At 42.3% G+C, this 20,577-nt stretch overlaps 1 protein-coding gene across 3 annotated transcripts in view; it reads left to right on the top strand.

The window, feature by feature from the left end:
• The window catches only part of inpp5f (inositol polyphosphate-5-phosphatase F), a 284,383-nt gene that overhangs the window by 100,518 nt on the left and 163,288 nt on the right, over positions 1 to 20,577 (top strand). For all 3 annotated transcript variants that reach the window (XM_063071927.1, XM_063071926.1, XM_063071928.1), the window contains exon 2: positions 18,271 to 18,351. In XM_063071927.1, the coding sequence (XP_062927997.1) occupies positions 18,271 to 18,351 (81 nt within the window). The remainder of the gene's footprint in view (positions 1 to 18,270; positions 18,352 to 20,577) is intronic.

Below are 20,577 nucleotides of genomic sequence, written 5' to 3'. Positions count from 1 at the left end.
CTTCAACGAATCAGACATATTCCCTTTGTTCTATCCATCACCCCTGAAGCAAAGAAAATAGTCTTTCTTTTCCAGTTCTGAAGGGGCTTGGACTGAACCATTAACTGAATTCTGTTTCACAGATGCTGCCTGATCAGAGTCAAGTTCATTATGAATGATATGTGTTGTTTCTGCTTGTTATTTTGCAGTGCAAGGCATAATTACTGTAAGTTCCCAAATAAATAGTGCAAAAGAGGGTTTTTAGTTTGGGCCTCTGTTTTACAAAGTTGGGAGAGCGATGGCTGCACCCACAATAAATTAGGTGCTGGATAATGGCACTCCGGATCTATCTGCAAAATTTGACACTATTTTGGGATTCATTTGTTTTTTCTATGAGGCATGTCGGGTTTCTCCATTATGAGGGACTGTTTGTTATATAAAGCAATTTGGGATTCATCATTCCTTCATTGTATTAAAATGCAAAATAAATCCAATAATCATATTGTAAAGTGTGTTTTTCAGTTAATGTAGCTTCAGCTTCCTGATTTCTGATTGAACTGGCTGCATCTTCATAGCTCTTAATAAACATATGCAACCTTTGTCTGGAAGTTCTATAAGCTTTAAATAAAAATCAGAACTGACATTTATATCCAATTAAAGCAGAGTAATTTCTGCTTCACCCCATTGGAGAAACTAGCTGTCCACCATTAATCTAATCCTGCTCCAGAGCAACCCTTTAATCCTTCTGTCTGCTTCATTCGACTCTCTCTTCCACTTCTTGCCTTAATGAAGGTTTCAGTTGTACATTTGCCAGTATCGAGTTCCATAAAGGATTTGGAACAGAGGTTCTGTGGTATTTGGTGCACAGCTCCAATGATCGAACGTTTGTTTGTTCAGAAATCCTGATGGGCTGGCATCTGGTTCACTCTTTAATGTAGAATGTGAGCAGGGGTTTAGACTGTGGAAGTATAGCATGATCCAGGGGTCCAGAGTGTGGCTGGGTGTAGCTGAAATTTATTCTGCTACCGTGTAACATAGAAGAAAAAAAATTGTCATTAATAAGAGTCTCGTCCAATAGAGCAGAAAATATGCTGCTTCACCACTAATAGGTCCCAATGTAGTGAAGTTTGACTATACACCCCACTTTGTCAGAAACAAAAGTGGGTTATCTGTAGTAAATATTTTACAGTGGTGAGGAAAGCATTTGTATTTTCTGTGTGGTGACAGAATTTGCAGACAAGTTGCTTCCCCCAGGCTTCTGCTGAATCTATTAGAGCCAGTAATCTCCAACAGGCATGAATTTTCTTTTATCCTGCAGGGGAGTTTCCAGCTTTTGGTAAGCGGCCCCTGGATGACAATGTAAATGTTTTGATTGCAGAGGTGTAGTCATTGATGTGATGTTGGTGCTTGTTTGTTCAAGGAAAAAGTACCATTCATATTTTCTGTTCGTTCTATTTCCTCCTCCTTCCTTTTTCAGTGTCTGTATCTGGCATTGTGTGGGTTAGCCTACAAGCCATAGCTTTCTTGTTTTGAGATTCAGGTGTTTTGCATGAATAATGCCATTTAATTTTAGCACAAAACTAGACAACGGGGTGACCGGTTGGGGTACCCTTTGAGAAAAGAGTAGTGCAGTCTGATGTGACCAGAATGAACATTAAATTTTTCTGAATGCTATTGGTATCGCTTTGCTTTGGAAACTGAAGTAGAAAACCTCAGTTTATTAAAGAAGAACGACGCGTAGCAAAGCAAGTATAGCTCCTCATTTAACGAAGGACACTTTTGATGGCATCATTTCTGGTTTATCTGCCACCCTTGTGCCTCTCGTTGTCATTCTGGAGATGTGCAGTCCTTTCATCTCCTGTCTCTTCGTCCCTTCTGTTGTTTGTTCTTTGTCTTTGATCCTGGAGATGTGAATTTCTCAGCTCCTTTGTCTCTTCTGCTCTCATCTTTTTTTGTCCTGACTCTTTGATCCTGGAGTCGTGCGTCCCTGGCCTCATCCGATTCTTGTTCTCTCCCTCTCCTTGCCACTTCCCGATGATGTTTGGCGTCACCTCTTGACCATAACGTCCCCGTTCCCTTTCCACATGGCATAATTAGGCTGACCATTTTTTTTTACCCTAATGCTGGATAGAAGATACGAAGCAGTAACACCAAAAGGATGCTAATTATTCTTGATGATGTGATTGGCGCTCTCCTAAATGGATGTGATATAGTCACCGCTGTCCTTTGACTGCAGCAAAGGGTTTTATGGGTGTCTCGAAGTACATCATTACAATAAGATTTAATTATCTCTTATTGATGGGTGGCAGTTAGATCTGTCCCAATCCTGTACACGCTGATGGTGATTAGCAGAATGTAACCCCTCGAAATAGAGCTGCCCTGCCCTTTTGCTCTGGTAGGTGTCGCTGCTGAGGCTGGCCGTGCGCATGCATTGGGTGGTTGCGTCCCGATTTCCATTATGGCGGATCGAGTCTCGGGTGAAAGTGAGCCTGTTGATTTTTGGCGAATGAACAATTTTATATGAATATATAACCCTGAACTTTGCTTGCATTCTGTAAGTTAGCGCATTTTAATTGGATTGAGCCAAAAAAAGTGCTGCTGTAATGCACCATTTGCACTAATTGGAGGTCACAGACAGACAGACAGACAGCATGAGAGTTTTTGTAGTATATAAGTGGTCTGTGACTTAAATTCCCTGTCTCCATTTTAACCTGGTGTTCTGTGTCCTGAGAGCCAATGCTAGAAGAGGCACTGAAATACTGAAATAGGCTTGGCTAGATGCCTCTAACTTTGAAACAAAATTTGAATGTCCGGAGAAAAATTATTTCCAAAATTATTGGATGTATTTTGTTTAGAAAAAAATCACAATGGAGCAAATAATGAGAGCTACATCTGTGGGCAGTAAGTAGTCAAAATCACCACGCCACCGTGGTTGCGTAGCAGTTAGCGTGACGCTTTGCAGCTTGGGCATTAGAGTTCGGACTTCAATAACAAGGTAAGGAGTTTGTACGTTCTCCCCATGCCTGCATAGGGTTCCTCCAGGCGCTCCGGTTTCCTCCCATGGTCCAAAGACACGCCAGTTGGTAGGTTAATTGGTCATTGTAAACTGTCCCGTGATTGGGCTAGGATTATATCGGGGATTGCTGGTTGGCATAGCTGGAAGGGCCTACCCTACACTGTACTTCAATAAATGAAATAAAAATATCATTCTATTCATATTGCATATAGAACTCCCACACCTTCCACACAAATCAGGCCATTACTCTGCGCAAGCATTCCAGCCTGCCTTTACCCTGCACCAGTGTATCCACGCTCCTGTGTAGCAGAATCACTTCACTGCCAGTATGTGAAACATACCAGAATTCATTGTGGTTCAGTGCCACGCATAGAACACAGGACAATACCATAACAGACAACACAATAACAACCAGCAGTTTATAATTCAATAGTGCACACAGCCGAGAGCAATCCACAATCGTCAGAAAGGTTACATGCACAAACGTCAATAATCAATCTTCAATAAAATGTCAACATATGAACAGAATCAATAATTATCATGCTAACCATTGTGTTACCATGCCCCCTGTCAAAGCATGCAGACATGGTCAAGAGGCTCAGCTGTTGTCCAGACCAAATATCAGAATGGGGAATAGTGACTTTGACTGTAGACTGATTGTTGGGGCCAGACAGGTTGATTTGAGGATCTCAGAAACTTCTGATCTCTTGGGATTTTCACACCCAACACTCTCTAGAGTTTACAGAGAATGGTGCAAAAAAAAACAGCTAGTGAGCATTAGTTCTGTGGATGAAAATGCCTTGTTAACGAGAGGTCAGAGGAGAACGGTCTGACAGGTTCAAGCTGATAGTAACTCAAATAACTATGCGTAACAACCATGGTGTGCAGAACAGCATCTCTGAATGCACACTGTACAGCCTGTCCCTTAAAACCCTCACTAATTTTTATAGATGCACCGTAGAAAGCATTCTTTTAGGGTGCATCACAACCTGGTGTGGAAGTTGTCCTGTCCAAGACCGAAAGAAGCAGCAGAAGATGGTGAACACAGCCCAGCACATCACACAAACCAATCTTCCGTCCGTGGACTCACTTTACACCGCACGCTGTCGGAACAGTGCTGCCAGGATAATCAAGGACACAACCCACCCAGCCAACAGACTTTTTGTCCCTCTTCCCTCTGGGAGAAGGCTCAGGAGCTTGAAGACTCGTACGGCCAGATTTGGGAACAGCTTCTTTCCAACTGTGATAAGACTGCTGAACGGATCCTGACCCGGATCTGGGCCATACCCTCCAAATATCCGGACCTGCCTCTCGGTTTTTTTTTACACTAGCTTACTTTCCATTTTTATATTTTCTATTTATGATTTATAATTTAAATTTTTAATATTTACTAATTTTAACTATTTTAAATATCTTTAATATTTAATATTTGTAATCCGGGTGTGTGAAGCGCAAAATCAAATATCGCTGTGATGATCGTACGTTCTAGTACCAATTGTTTGGCGACAATAAAGTATAAAGTATGTCCAACCTTGAAGTGGATGGACTACAGCAGTAAGAGAGCACGGACATACACGCCGTGGTCATTGAGTTGGTTTATTTTGTCATGTGTACTGACGTACAGTGAGAAACTCGTATGTCATCCCTACAGTTCATTGAGGTGGTAGAGAGGAGAATGGTGTAGAATACCTTGATGTACTAGAAGGACCATTTAATAGCCTCAGTACAGTTAAATAGAAGTTGTCCTTGAGCCTGGTGGTATGTGCTTTCAGGCTTTTGTATCTTCTGCCTGAAGGGAGAGGGAGGAGAGAGAATGTCCAGGCTGTGGTCTTTGATCATGCTGGCTGCTTTACCAAGGCATCAATAAGTATAATTGGAGTCTGTGGAGGAAAGGCTGGTTTCTGTGATGTGCTGAGCTGTTTGCACAGCTCTCTGCAGTTTCTGTTTCAAGCCTTGATGCATCTTATTGGATGAAATACAGTTGATGAGAATTCTATTTAATCATACCAGCAGTCACGCGTCTGTTTCTTATCCAGCTCAGCCAGCTGGAGATGTCGTTTTTATCAAGAAACTGTGTTGCACTGAACTTTTGAGTTAAGTGAAAAATCTGATTTTTGAATGTACAGTACCTGCATCTTTGCAGAAACCTCGAAGCTCTTGTTCACTGTTCTTCAACCATGATGAAATAATCTATTTACAAGCAGCGTAGTACATTTTTTGGCCTTCCAAGAAATTAGCTGTGCACTGTCAGTTTTGCAATCTGCTGTTCTCGCGTGTAATATTTGGCCTGCTTAAGTACCTACACCAGTAGCATGAAGTATTGTTCCAATAATTTGTCCATATTAGGCCATTAAATGTACTGCTTTGTTCTAAACCCCTCGAAACAAAACTCATTTTCCATCTTGCTCGGGAGGGTGGATTCCATTGTATTGCTGGAAGCTGTCGGGGAAATATTCGTTTCCGTGATTGAGAAATTATGAAACCTATTTTTGGCACATTCTTTGTTTATATATTAGTGTTTATTTTTCCCACAGTCGGGATTAAATGAGGTTGGCTGGAGATCTCATGTTGCTTTCTGTTCCAATCTCTTCCCATTACTGATGTTTTTTTCCAAATATTTAGACCCCCCCCCCCGCCCCAGCCCTCACTGTGACCTCTTCACCCTGGCAGCTTTATTACTATTAAATAAGACTTTGAGCATCAACAGACTATTAGGGTTGAGTCTAATTTTTGATATAAATCACAGCTCATTTTCCATTCCTTTCACCGTTGCCCTGAGGGAAAGGTCTGTATTAGAATGGTAGTTCCATTTGAAATGTTTCATTAACTATTGAGTAGAAAACCTGGTCTGATGAAAGGTCTAGATAACAGGACTTGAACTATACTAATATAAATAAATTAAAAATAATTAAGTAGACCTCAAGTGCCAATGGGGGTAAAATGTGATTTGGGGACTGTTTGGAGGGGGGGCACATTGTAAAATATCTTCATCAGAGTATTGAGACCTGAAGAAGCATCTCAGCCTTGAAAAGTCGACTCTTTTCCATAGATGCTGCCTGACCTGCTGCGTTCCTCCAGCACTGTATGTGTGTGTGTGTGTAGCTTTGGATTTCCAGCATGTGTGGAATTTCTTGTGTTTGGTAATACTTCCTCATTGCATTTATCACTAACGAGGAAAGAAGACTTTGCTGGATTGTGTCCTGTAGAATGAATGTCAGATAGCATATGTCCGTTATCAAAGGCTTCAAGCAGCCGTTACAGAAGAGAGAAAAAGAAGTGTTTGGTTTTGACTGACATTTGGATGTGATTACCTGTGGGTAGTTAATGCTCTGAAGTTCTCCAAGAACTTGCTGTTGCCCATTATGCCGCTAGCATTTAGGGCAGCATCCTCCATCTCTGTCTGCGCTTGGCCATCTTTTCTGTTGTGTCCCAGGTGTGGTTCCGGGTCCTCGTTTCTATACTGTCTCACACAGATATAGAAGGATTCTTCATTGCTGTTTCTCTAACAATTGTTTTTTGACCAGTCAGGATTGTTAGCTTTGAGCTGAACCCTTGAACCTGGAGGACTGGTGGATGACTCTTAGTTTGGCCTCTACCCTTTGACCTGTTTGGCACAGGGAACTCTACTAACAATCAAAGAACAAGGTCCTGACTCCAGCCAACATAGCTCTCTGGGTCATTGATGCACGCAAGCCTCCAAACCCAATGACAAGGTTGTGGTCCTCTTGAAGGTTCTCCAAGAACATCTAAAGAATAACGGAGATTAGTAATGAAAGGTTGAATCTCCTGGATTTTGAATCAGAAATTGTTTTGAGCTGAAATTGATGTCAGTTAATAATCCCTGAAATATTACTGGAATGGCTAATAATCACCAAAGTAACATTTTCTCAGCTTTACTAAATGGTAACCATAAAGTGGAAAGATTTCCTGCTTTCTGAGAATTTAAACTTAATTTGAAAGTCATCAGCTGTCTGTAGTGAGATGAGAAACAATGCACCATTATTCATCATTCTCAGTGGCTTTCAGCAGCAGACGGAAGAGCTGGAGTTTACCATGGTAATAAGAGAACTAAAGCTAAGTGATGAGTCATAAGACCACCAGACCTGTATTACCATTGAGATCTCTGTGTGAATTGTTAGCAGAAAATAATTTCAATCTTGTCTGGTTGATTAGCTCAGTACTTATAACTAGGATGGTATACAACCTGACTTGGAAAATGAAGATAATATCAGCCAGTAGAAATGCACAGAAAATGCTGGAGGAATTCAACAGGTCAGGTAGTATCTATGGGAATGAATAAACTAGCAATGCTTTGCGTTGAGCCCGTTCTTCAGGGCTCTCTCTCACTCTCTTGTGTTTATGATTAGCCAGTAGATCAGCTTCGGGACAAAATTAACCAAAACAATGGGTTGCACTGGACTGGACTATGAATATGGTACTGTTTGGTTGGAGGAGTTCAGAAACAATAGGTTAGAGATCTTGGATTAGAGATTTAATTCCTCACCAAAACCCTGAAGAAGTGAGAGCCTGGGATCACACAGGCTGTAGAACCAACATTCAAGTCTAGAACTTGGTCAGAAAAATGGCTTCCCTTTGTTTACCAAGAAGCAGATTTAATCTCAATGGCTAGTGAATTCTTGTATTTGGTCAACACACACAAAATACTGGTGGAATGCAGCAGGTCAGGCAGCATCTATAGAATGGGATATTTGGTCTTTGGGTTTAAGACTCTGAATATAAGTATGCCTTTAATCAGTTGTCAGTGGTGTGGTGTCCCTAATGCTGGTGTGGATTTCACACAACAGGGAAGCATAATGATGATAGCGTCATTGGGTTGATTGGAAAGGGCGTAGAGCAAAGGTACGTCAAAGAAATCTGTTGGAATCAGAATTCTTTGGTTTGAGTACGTTCCAAGCCGGAAGAAAGGTAGAATGTCGAAACCCAGAGCTCACTCAATGAAGTGAATAAGAGAAAGAAGGTAAAGGGAATGTGTGACAATGTAATATGATAATTTTGCCAAATTAGATTGACTAGAGAAAAGATCACAAAGGATTTTCAGAAACACTGTCAAAAGTCCACTACAGTGATGAATGAGAAGATTGAGAATTGGGGTTGACTAAGGTGAGCAGAAGGAGATTAGGGGAGAGAAGCCAAGTACAAAGTGAGTTCTTCTGTTTACTTTACCATTGAAATAAGATGCAATCCAAGTCATGGTAAAAGGAATTGTGAAGGGCAGATCATACTAAAATAATTTGTTTCTTGATGTGAACGGAACCTAATGTAAGAAAGTGAAGAACAGAAATGGGAGTAGACCATTCAGCCTTTCCTAAATACAGCACCACTCAATAAGATCCTGTAGTAGTCTAATATCCACTGATCCCCTTGGCATCTAAATATCTGTTGATCTGTTGAATAGATGTTCTGCAACAGAGCACCAGCCCCAAGCAGAAAATCCCAAAGCTTCATTACTATCCAAGTGTCGAAACTTGTTCTCCATCCCTGTCCTGAATATTTGATCCTTTATTTTGAGACTCTATACCAGGGGTTCCCAACGTGGGGTCCACGGACCCCTCAGTAAATAGTAGTGATCAAGGGATTCAGAGATCCCAAATATAGCATACAGCTCTGAGATTCATCGTCCCCACAGATAACCACAAAACAAAGAAAAACCATGAACCCATTCAAAGGAAAAAGAAATCAACTCCCTCCCCTCCATGCGCAAATAAAAACGAATCGCACAAATGGCAGCAAAGATGAGCAAACAACACAAAATCAAAAGGCATATTTCAGTTCAGCTCAGTGTTCCTTATTTGCAGCCACTCCAATTCAAAATTGTTCAAAATAGCAACGAAAAAGGAGCAACTAGAAACACATCCTGCGTGAATCAGAGTCCACAACCCACAAACAGTGTCGATTCAGTCTTGCTTCGGTACGATCCTCCGATAGCATCGAGGGAAAGAGAGAGAGAGAGCACAAGAACCTTCCCTCAGGAGCAGCGAGTGAGAAAGAGCCAGAGAGAGTGCTTCACACAGACACCTTCCTCTGGCAGTAGAGAGTAAGGGGTTGATAGACAGCACTGAACTCTTGCTTGCCTCCACACCCGCTTTGACGATTTCAATCTTCCCTGGTGCTGCAGTCATGAGACTGACGAGAAATAGAGTCGATCATCAGCTTGCGCCCCGTCTCCAGGCTTCCTGACTCCCATGCCACAGGGTTTGGTCATAACCCTCTTGGAGATTACTCGATCGGCCTAAAAACACACCACCAGACTAGATAATTGGATCCAACGGTAGCAAAGCAACATTTGAAGTAAAAGGAAGATGTAGAAGAAATGAAAGGGGTAGCTTTGTAAACCGTCTTGAGAATGTCGCCCTTGCTCACGTTCGCTGGCGCCATCTTCTTCCATGGTTGGGACCCCCTGCTTTACACAGCCAGTGAAAGTATCTTTCCTGTTCTACCCTGTCAAGTTCCATATGTATTTTATATACTTCAAAGAGCTCTCACTCTGCTAACTCTAAGCAAGCATAATTCCAATTGAAAAAAAAATTTTTAAGACTGGATATGCTTGGAATCTGAAATACAGAAAATGGTGGAAACAGTCAGAAGGTCTGGCAGCATCTGTGGAAAGAGACCCTTTGTTGGAAAGAGAAAACAAGCTGGTATTAAATTGCAAAGAATGAAGAACATGGACCCAATCTGCTTAATCTCTTTGTAACACAATCTGGTGAACCTTTGCAGCAGTCTTTGATAGCAGAGTGGGGAGTTCAGACCTCTATACAATATTTCAGGGGCAGAGTGAACATGGTGCAATATAATTGGTGCAGGTTGTTTGTAGCAGCACATCATCTTATATAATGTACAATTTGTCTTCTAAAGCTCTTACTGTACCTACACATTCAGCAGTGCGTGCAGAAGGATAGCCAGGTTCCCTTGAAACACCAACACCTTTCAAATCTATTTTCAAGCAAACCTGCTTTCCTTTTTTCTACCAGAGTTGATGTCCTTGCAGTTTTCCACATTCCATTCCATCTGCCATGCTTTTGCCCATTCACTGAACTTGTCGGAATCTCCCTGAAGCCCCTCTGCACCCTCTTCACCCTCTTCGTAGGGGCCATATTTTCTATTTGCATTGTATTCTGTGCTGCACGTTTATTTTGGTAGTTAGTCACGTGGGTGGGGGTGTTGAAAAAGCCAAGAGTTTAGTTACATATTCATGCTTTAGGTTGGGGTGAGTTGGAGCTAGGGATAGCCTGGTATGTTTTCTGTTGACTGTTTAATTCCACTTAAGCACACTTAATTAGATTTAATATCACTAGCTTTAGTTTAATTAGCTTTATTGCTTCATTGTTTGTTTTGCAAGCTGTTTAATAAAGGATCAAATACATTTCTTTGACTTTGAACATTATTATTGGGTTGGATCTAAAGGTGTGTCATCCACCTGCTTGGTTTCTAACAGCCGCTTTGTTCTTGACAATCCCTACCACCAGCCGGCTTTGGTGCGAGTATATGCTTGATGCAGTTCCTAGGAATCCCTAGTATAGTCCTAACACCTTAAAAGGTATGTTATACAGTCCTAGTGGGCATGGGTTTCTTGCTGGCTCCAATTGCAATTGAAAAATCTTTAATAAAGTCTAAATTATCTGTAAGATTGTATGATTTACGATCCCTCAAGGTAGAGGGTGTTAATGACAGGTTGGAGAAGTTGGGAATGTACTTGGAGCAGAGGTGGTTGGGAGGCATTTCGACTGAGGGGTTCAGAGTCAGGTTTTGGCAAAGTGATTCTGAAGAAACTATTCTTGTCGTCAGAGGGGTAAAAGCCAGAGGACGATAGTTTTTTAAGCAGTAGACAAAAGACCTTGCAGTGACACAAGGAAATTTCCAAACAGTATGTAGTAATGACTGTAATTTACTGGTTGAAATTACTTGTTAATAGGGGAGGGAGTGGGCTGTGCGCAGTGCAAGAATTGCTTGGCAAGAGGTTAGTTCTATATCCGCACCATCGTGTGTGAAGTTGCCCCTCAAGTCCCTTTGAAGTTTTCCTTCTGTCACCTTAAACCTGAGCCCTCTAGTTTTTTAAGTTTTCTTTCCACATTGACAAAATAAAAAGGTGTGCTCACCTTGTTAATTTTTCAATGTGCAGTCCTGTTGAAAAGTCTTAGGCACATATGTATAGCTAGGGTGCCTAAGACATTTGTGCAGTTCTGCAGTAATTTTATGTATTGCACTGTACTGCTGTTGTAGCAAAAGAAAAAATGTTCATGTCATATGTGAGTGATGATAAACCTGATTCTGATATGGGTCTCCATTGTGGCCTGAAAGTTGGAAGGAGGTAGGGTGAGGGGAATCATGGTTAGGAAAAGGAGAGGGTTTTACACAAAGTAGTTGCACCATAATAAGTAAGTAGCTGTACTACCTACTTAATTCACAGATTTTTCTCTATTATTATGTACTGCATTGTGCAAAAAACAAAAAAAAATCTGCAGATGCTGGAAATCCAAAGCAGCGCGCACAGAATGCTGGAGGAACTCAGCAGGTCAGGCAGCATCTGTGGAAAAGAGCAAACAGTCGACATTTCAAGCCGAGATCCGTCAGCCGATGTTTCAGTAAATGACGACTGTTTACTCTTTTCCATAGATGCTGCCAGGCTTGCTGAGTTCCTCCAACATTTTGTGTGTGTTGCCTGTGATATTAAACCTGATTCTGATTTCCGCAGAGATGCAGAGAAGCACAGAGAAAGGGGTTTGCTATTTATGCAATGAACTGGTAGTTACTGTGGATTGAATGATCGCCTGTACTCTACTCTATAGATGCTCTTTTGCATTCATGTGGATTGAATCAGCAGTTATTTGGAAATGTGATTGTGAATTTTACATCCGTATTAATGAAGACCAGATATTACTTTGTTCCCCACCTATCACCAGAAGGGCTTCATTTGGGCAACCACTGGATAAATATATTACTGGGTTGACACTTAATTTTCTGCTCTTTAACCTTCAGTATCTTCTTGTCTGATTCTGTTATGTTGACTCAGCCGCAACATTATTTTGTTAATCTGTAGTTGTAACTTCCCTACCTGAACTTCAGTGTTATGGTTCTAAAATGTAGCAACCAGCAAGGAATGTCAAACACATCCCATTTCATTTGTAATCATCTCATCTTTCTCTGGTGACCTGTGGTGCTGCTTGCTGCTCTTGAACAGAAATTTAACCACCTTTTCTGTCTTCAGCACCAGTGCCTCAGATACGTCTGCCTTCTTCACGCAACAGTGGTCTGTTCCTTTGCCACAGTTGAGGTTCACAACAATGTTGTTCTAGTTCCATAACTATTTCTCTCACCACCTCTTATCCCACCCAGAATAAGGGTATACCACCTTCTCGTTTTATTAACCCATCAACATACTCGTACAACAAATATCCTTTGTAATTTCCTTCACTTTGAATATGTTACATCTCCCCGTCTCCTCTCCTTCCAACATTAATGAAGGGTGGTCCCCTTCAGGAAGCTTGGTCTACCTTTCCTGCAATTGCAAGAGATGCCACACCCATCGTTCCACATCCTTTTCAATCCTGGGGCTCTGAACACACCTTCCCAGTGCTGATTTGCATTGCAAATATCCTGAATTCAATGCTTATATTGTGTTCTCGACAATGAGGGAGCCAAAAACAGATTGGGTAATCACCTTGTTCCACCTGCAAAGAGCTTGCTAGTTAATTGCCACTTCTGGGCTTTTGCTACTTGTTTGCTTGGTGGGTGGTGGGAGCTGCTGCTTTTTGCTGAATTAAGTGAGGGAGGGGGAAGGTTGATGCTTTGCTGCTGCTTGTGCATGGGAGGCGGGAGAGGGAGCTTTAAGGTTCTAATATTTTTAATGGCACTTATTCTTTGGGGTACTCTTCTGTTTTTCATGGATGTCTGCGAAGAACAAGAATTTCAGGTTGTATAATGTATAAATTCTCTGATATTAACTGGAACCATTTGAAGTTTCTATCACATTCTATCCTCTTTGACCATTACAATAAAAGATATGTGGGCCGGCTGGTGGCGCAACGACATCGGCGCTGGACCCGGGAGCGGAGGTTCCCGGTTCGAAACCAGTCGGGTCCGCTCCCGAGTACGCTTTCCATCCGTCCCGGGTTGGGTGTTGAGATCACAACTTGACCTCGTAAAACAAAAGGGAAAGATACTGCGAAGAATGTCTGTGGCGTCCCACACAGTCTCTCTCTCGCTCTGCGCCTTGTAAAAGCCATGAAAAAGACATCATCACGGACGCACGCACACAGACTCGCATGCATGCAGGCACACGCCAAAAAATAAACAATAAGAGATATGTAAATTGTTTAGGCATTGGTCGGCAAAGGGACAGCATGGTAGTGTAGCAGTTAGCGTAACCAACGATCTGGGTTCAATTACGCTGCTGTCTGTAAGGAATTTGTACGTTCTCTCTGTGACCTTCTTGGTTCCCCCCAGCTGCGCTGGGTTCCTTCCACCTAAAGGGGGACAGGTTAGTAGGTTAATTGGTCACGTGGGGTGTATTTCGTCAGCAGTGGCCGAAATGGCCTGTTACTGTGCTGTATCTCCAAATAAAGTTAATATTGGATTGAATCAAGCCGACTGGAGTGTGAGGGAATGTATTTGGGAAAGTGGAACAAGGGAATGTGTAAGCAAGTGGAGCATAGTGGTGTAGAGGAGCTGAGAAACCTTGCAGAAAGGACTCTTCCCCCCCTTCCCCCACCTCCCACCCCAGACTGGGAGAAGCAATGCAGCAGATTGTAACATCGAAACCGCGAGCAGGCGGCGTCCCACTCTTGGTTTGTTGTAGAAGCGATCTCACTCTCCCTTGCGAGCAAGACAGAGCCTGATTGAGATACTGAAGTGCTGGGTTATGGACTGTAGTTTCCTGGTGGACTCTAAATCAAGGGCTGTTTGGGGACTTTGCAATTGCTTGCATGGTTAGCGGGGAGAAAGGCTCAGTGCTTTTGCTGGAGCAAGTGGGGGAGGAGAGGGTTAATGCTTTTGCTGCTGCTTGTGAGGGGGGGGGCTTTGCGGTTTTGATGTTTCTGTCATATATTTTGGTGGGGGGTTGCCCTGTTTTGTGGATGTCTGTGAAGAGTAAAAATTTCAGGTTATATTCTGTATGCATACTCTTGATAAACTGAACCATTGAATTGAATGCATGTCTATGGATGCTTGGCAAGAGTGGTTAGTCAAGTGAGTTAATAGTGGAATGTGAGAGAATGTATTTGGAAAAGTGTGACAAGGGAATATGCAAATAAGTGGACCATAGTGGTGTAGTGGAGCAGAGAGACCTTGGAATGCGTGTCCATAGGTTCTTGGCAAGAGTGGTCAATCAGGTGATTAAATAGACATGGCATGCTTTCCTTTAGCTGCAAAACAGAGCACGGAACCAATGCCAGGACTGTGAGCAGTGCTAATTTCATCAGTGCTTGAGTGCAATCAGAATCGGATTTATTATCACTGGCGTGTGCTGTGAACTTTGTTACTTAGCAGCAGCAGTTCAATGCAGTACATAATCTAGCAGAGAGAAAGAAAAATAATAATAAATAAACAAGTAAATCAATTACGTATATTGAATAGATTATTTTAAAATGGGCAAAAACAGAAATACTGTATATTAAAAACGTGAGGTAGTGTCCAAAGCTTCAAAGTCCATTCAGGAATCAGATGGCAGAGGGGAAGAAGCTGTTCCTGAATCACTGAGTGTGTGCCTTCAGGCCTCTCCATTTCCTACCTGATGGTTTTGGCTATGTGATGTAGGATTGCATTGGATGTTGTGTGAAGAGATCTAGGTGCATTTTGGAACCACGAGACTCTATCCTGATGCAAAGTTTCAACCTGAAAGGTCAACCGTTCCTTTCCTCCCGCAGGTGCTGTTTGATCTGGGGATTAGGGAATGTTGTCAGGACTTTTAGTTGTAAGGAAAGATTGGGGGGGGAGATGGGATGATGATCTTTGTGCTGGTGGTTATGAAATTGAGAGACCTAAACTGAACGGCTGGTTGGCAGGTTGGAGATGCGTCTCTACCAAATGAGGTGTAAGGTGCTCCTTCCCTCTGCTAGCCTGCAGGTCACCCTTGGGCAAGGTGTAGCACCTGCTCAGCCCCATGAAGCCATGGGAGCAGGTGGTGGATGGTCGTATGAGCAGCTGGTGCATCTCACAAGTCCTGGTTATGTGACCACTGATGCCAGGCAGACAATCTCTGAAGGGTATTGATAATGGCTGGGGTCGTCCATCTTGTAAAGGCACTGCCCAGAAGAATACAATGGTAAAACCACTTTTGTAGAAAAATTTGCCAAGAACAATAATGGTGATGGAAAGACCATGATTGCCAAGTCATGGCACATGATGATGATGATGATGAAATAGAGTGGGCTTTCTGGAAGCAGGGTCAAAAACTGAGGGGGGAGTGGGAGTAGTTGAAGAAAGGGTTGAAGGGAGATGAAGAATTCGTCTAAACAAGCAGCAGTAGGGGCATAAAAGGTTCTGCCTTAGAAAGATGTGTAGTGGCATAGTGGTATCCCGCACTGGACTTCGAGGTGAGTGGTCCTAGGTTCGAATCCGGCCGGCTCCTGCATGCTTTCCATCGGTGCTGTGTTGAGTGCTGAGCTAGCAACTTGACCTTGTAAAAAAACCCCCACAAAAATTGTAAAGAAATGGCAAAGTTGCCACCCGATGCACCACAAGGTGCGGAAAGGAACAGCAACATAATTAACAAAGATGAGATCTTAATACATTACACATCAATGATTTGGATGACGGAACTGACAGCTTTGTGGCCAAGTTTCTGGATGATATGAAGATGGGTGAAGGAGTAGGTAGATTTGAGGAAGTAGAGAGACTATAGAAAAACAGATTAGGAGAATGGGCAAAGAAGTGACAGATGGAATACAGTATCGGGAAATGTATAGTCATGCACTTTAGTAGAAGAAATAAAAGCACAGACTATTTTCTAAACGGAGAAAATTCAAAAATCTGAGGTGCAAGGGGACTTCAGAGTGCTTGTGTAGGATTCCCTAAAGGTTAATTTGGAGGTTGAGTCTGTGATGAAGAAGGCAAATGTAATGTTAGCATTCATTATGAGAGGACGAGAATATAAAAACAAGGATGTAATGTTGAGGCTTTATAAAGCACTGATGAGAACTCTCTTGGAGTATTGTGAGCAGTTTTGGGCCTCTTACCTAAGAAAGGATGTGCTGACATTGGAGCAGGTTCAAAGAAGGTTGATAAAAATGATTCAGAGTTGAAAGGCTTGTCATCTGAAGAGCGTTTGATGGCTCTGGGCATCTACTCACTGGAATTCAGAAGAATGAGGATAATTTCATTGAAATCTATTGATATGGTGGATGAGGAGAGGATGTTTCCTATGGTGGGAGCGAGGACAGCCTCAAAAAAGAGAACTGTCCTTTTAGAGTGGAGATGAGGAGGAATTTCTTTAGCCAGAATTTGTTGTCATGGGCAGCTGTGGAGGCCAAGTCATTGGGTGTATTTAAGGCAGAGGTTGATAGATTCTTAATTAGTCAGGGCATGAAGGGATTTGAGGAGAAGGTGGGAGACTGGGGCTGAGAGGGAAAATGGATCGGCCATGATGAAATGGCAGAACGGACTTGATGGGCCAAATGGCCTAATTCTGGTGCTATATCTTATAGTCTTAATCACATGTTTTGGGAATATGGGTATGTGTGTACATGATGGACGGTGCCAAGCAGGCCTGTATGTCAAAGGCGGAATTTGGTTGAATGACTCTTCATCTCTTGTTTTGTGCACTTCTGTGACTAGTTGTCATCCCAGCAGAAAAATTGGTATTGTGGACGGTGCAAACATTCACTATTGTTAACAATGGGACCCATTCTTTTATTCATCCCCTGGCGTGTTAGAATTCCAATGCCTTAAGACCGATGTATTGTATAGCCTGTTTCTCAACAACCCATTTTCAAAGAGCTGAGGTGGGGTGTGCTACTGTTTCATGGGTAACAAATTGTTCCTGTTGGCTGGTTTATCATTGTGCCCTTGGACTGATGGAAGGGCACGCAGCCAGATCTTGCTGATCATGACAGGATAATTTACAGTTTTTTCCACTGCTGAAGCCCTGAGGCAGGCTTGACTAAGAGACTTGTCTGTATAAAATAATTCAGTCTCCTCATTTATTTGATTTCTTTTTAGCCTCGTGCTTTGTATGGTGGTTGCAGGTATTCGTTTCCCAAATCTGTTATTAATACGTCTTCAGTTGGGTTGGGGTAGTTTTTACACCATAAGACTGTAAGATATAGGAACAGGATTAGGCCAGTTGGCCCATCAAGTCTGCTCGTCCATTTCATCATTGCTGATCCATTTTCCCACTCAACCCCATCCTCCTACTTTCTCCCCGTATCCCTTCATGCCGTGACTAATCACGAATCTATCAACCTCTGCCTTAGATATACATGACGTCTTGTTCTCGAGCCTGTCACTCTGCCTGGGCCTAGGCTGCCATCAGCAGCTCATCAGAGTCCTCTGTCTTGGGCCAGTCTTCATGTGTAGCTCATCGAAGATCCTTCCTCTCCCAGGGATGACGCCTTTGGAGCACCCGTTGGCGTTTCTGTAGCGCTGGGGTTTTAGGGGATGGGGTAGCTAGCCACGTGTCCAACCTACCCCCTTTCGCAGCTGAGCCTGGGGCTGTCTGTGGTGGAATTTTTGCCTTTAGTACTACAAGGAGTTCCAGCAATGCACATGGCCGAGTCGTGGTTGTACATCTCATTGTATGATTTAAAAAATGACTCCTAATTAGACAGGGATTGTTAGTTATATTTGAGACTGGTTGTATAAGTAAAGCAAAATTTGTTACAGATTTATAATGGAATAGATGGGTTATATTCTGTCAAGTCATGGAATATGCATCGTGTCCATATTTTCATATATATTTTGAATATTTAATACATATAGTGAATGCCTAATTCATTGTTTGTGCAACTCCTCTTTAACCCTGTAATTACTCTGACTACTTAATCCTGTTTTTGAAGTTAAATCTATCCCTGTTAGTTTAAAAAAATGATCATTGACAATGTTGCCTGCAGGTTTTGGTGAAAAATGATTGCTGTATGTTTGAAGCCAAGACATTTATTGTGGTCTAATACATCACTTTGCTGTGAATACACCAAGAGCAGTGTAATTTAGAGCATTACTCCAGCCACTCTGACAGTTCTGATTGTTCTCATTAATACTTCCGTTTATTGCACTGTTCGGCTGTTTTGCGTATGGACTAATAAATATTTTCTTGTTACCAGCCACTGATTTGCTGCTGGCCTGGAACCCTATTTGCCTTGGTCTGGTGGAGGGAGTCATCGGGAAGATTCAGCTTCATACAGGTAAGATGTTACTCACTGGGGCTAAGTTGCTCATTGGCAAGGTGATCGGACAGTTGCAGACTGAACACGAGATTCTGCAGTTGCTGGGAGTCTAGAGCAGCACACACAAAATGCTGGAGGAACTCAGCAGGTCAGGCAGCATCTATGGAGAGGAATAAACAATAATAAAGTTAGAAACTAAACTTGGAAGTAATATTTTTGTTTCCAGATTCTCAGCATTGAAACATTAAACAGTGCTTTGTAGAGTATGGGATTAGAATGCTTTTGAAAGAATACAATGTGAAATCTGCTCAACAAATCTGTTGCATGGAATTTTTAAGTCAGATTTTTTAACAGGTTTGTGTATTTTTTTTGTTGAAAGTCTATAACTGAGATGATGATAAACACACTCCTTGCACGTGCATTCACTCACACACAAACGTTGCCTTGTCCTTCTGGTGTTGTGGTGAGTGCACGCACCTCAGTGTCTTCCTCAGTACACCCACTGTTGTCCCTCCGCAATGCTACATACATTCAGAGTCAGACACCAAAGTTTAGTTTAATTCTCAACTGAGCTGATGTGCTCGGGTTGGCTTTCTTGTGCCTTTCCCTCCATACACACTAGAACATTCCATTTCTTTAGTAATGGGGATGTGTAAGTGTGTATATGTTCTTTGTGTACTGTATTTAAGTTAGATACTTCTGTTGGTTTTGTAACTGTAGTGTGGGGTGCATCATATTCTAATTCCTGTGTAGTCTTAAGCTAACTTCGTTGGTTTAAGACTACACAGTAAAGATGGTATGTCCTGGTGCCAAAATAAAGGAGTTCTTCGTCTTCAGAAAGTGAGGGAGGGATCGGGGCTGCAGGAGCTCACACTGGATAAGAATGAGTATGGTGCTATTGTTGTGTTTTCTGGTAGATATCATTTTGTAAATGGTGGCATTTTTCTTTTCACTATATTCACTAATTTTTGGAAGTTTGTTTTTTTGACGTACCCGATGAATACCCTTACACTAAAGTGCGAAGTGACTTGTGCATGGAACGAGATGCTGGGGAAGTTGGTGAAGGTGGATAGGGCAGCAGCATTTTGAGGTATTAGATTGACAGGGTATGGGGTGATTATAGATCACGTGCAGGCAGATTAATTTCTGCATGCTGAAAGGCCTGTGCTATATTACGTTATCTATTGAGTGTTTCTGGCATTTTCTTGCTCTCTCAAATAAATAAATATTGGCTGACAGACCTTTCTGTCACCCACAAATATGGCATTTGTCATTTGGATTTTAAATTGAAAATTGTAACTTGCTCTTAAAGTTGAGCTGTGAATTTCAGAAGATGTTCACTGCAAAAAAAAAATTAAGCAAGCAGAAAAAGCATCTACTTTCCTCTTTGGCCAAGGTATTTATTAAAGTTCAGGAAGGGCATTGCAGAAATATTTGAATTGATGAAGATGTTAGAAGTTGGGCAAAACAGAGTTGACTATGGATGTGCATCGAAGCTGTTGCCCAGGTAACAAGCTCCCCCTCTCCGTGCATCTGATGACCCAAAGGAACAGCTGAGACCGATGCAGTTTGGCACCAGCGGTGTCGCAGGAGTTGCCAATCAGTGTTGAACTCAACATAGGACTCTAGTTCCGGATTTTCCCCTCGGGGTTTACTCCCGAAACCTTCCCCATGAGTGAGGATAGCTGCAAGGCAGCGGAGATTTGAGATCAGAGTTTTCCTTCTCCTAGATGAGCTGCCAATCGTGAGCTGACAAGCCACATCTGCCTGAAGTGTCTGATTTTAAGGCACCAGCAACCCACCCGTGTGGGTTATTAAAACAAATTATTGCCACAAATAACTTATTAAAATATAATTCAGAATGTATGTCGTGCACCACACAGGTAAACAGCTTGCTCTCCTGGTAATGAGACCTTTGTGGTGGTAGGGTACTCATTTGTATCATGGCCTGAGGGAAGAAGCTGGCAATCCTGGTCATGAAGCTCCTGTACCACCTCCCTGGCAGTGCTGCATAGGATGGGTGTATGGATCTTCAACAATGCTTTGACCCTTTGTATACAGTGCTCCCGGTAAATGTCACAAATAAAGGGGAGAGGGGGATCCTGGTGAATCTTGTCTACATTGAGGCTCAGGATGTTTGTTCTCATACTGTTTGACAAGCCTCTGTACCTTCTCCCTGTATGCCTACTTATCATTCTTGCTGATGAGGCCAACTGCTGTAGTATTCAGCGAACTGGATGATGC

Source organism: Mobula hypostoma, chromosome 19 (assembly GCF_963921235.1).
Source record: "Mobula hypostoma chromosome 19, sMobHyp1.1, whole genome shotgun sequence".
In the NCBI taxonomy this organism is placed as follows: Eukaryota; Metazoa; Chordata; class Chondrichthyes; order Myliobatiformes; family Myliobatidae; genus Mobula; species Mobula hypostoma.
Note: the sequence above shows the minus strand (reverse complement) of the source record. Positions and strands in the feature narration are given on the sequence as shown.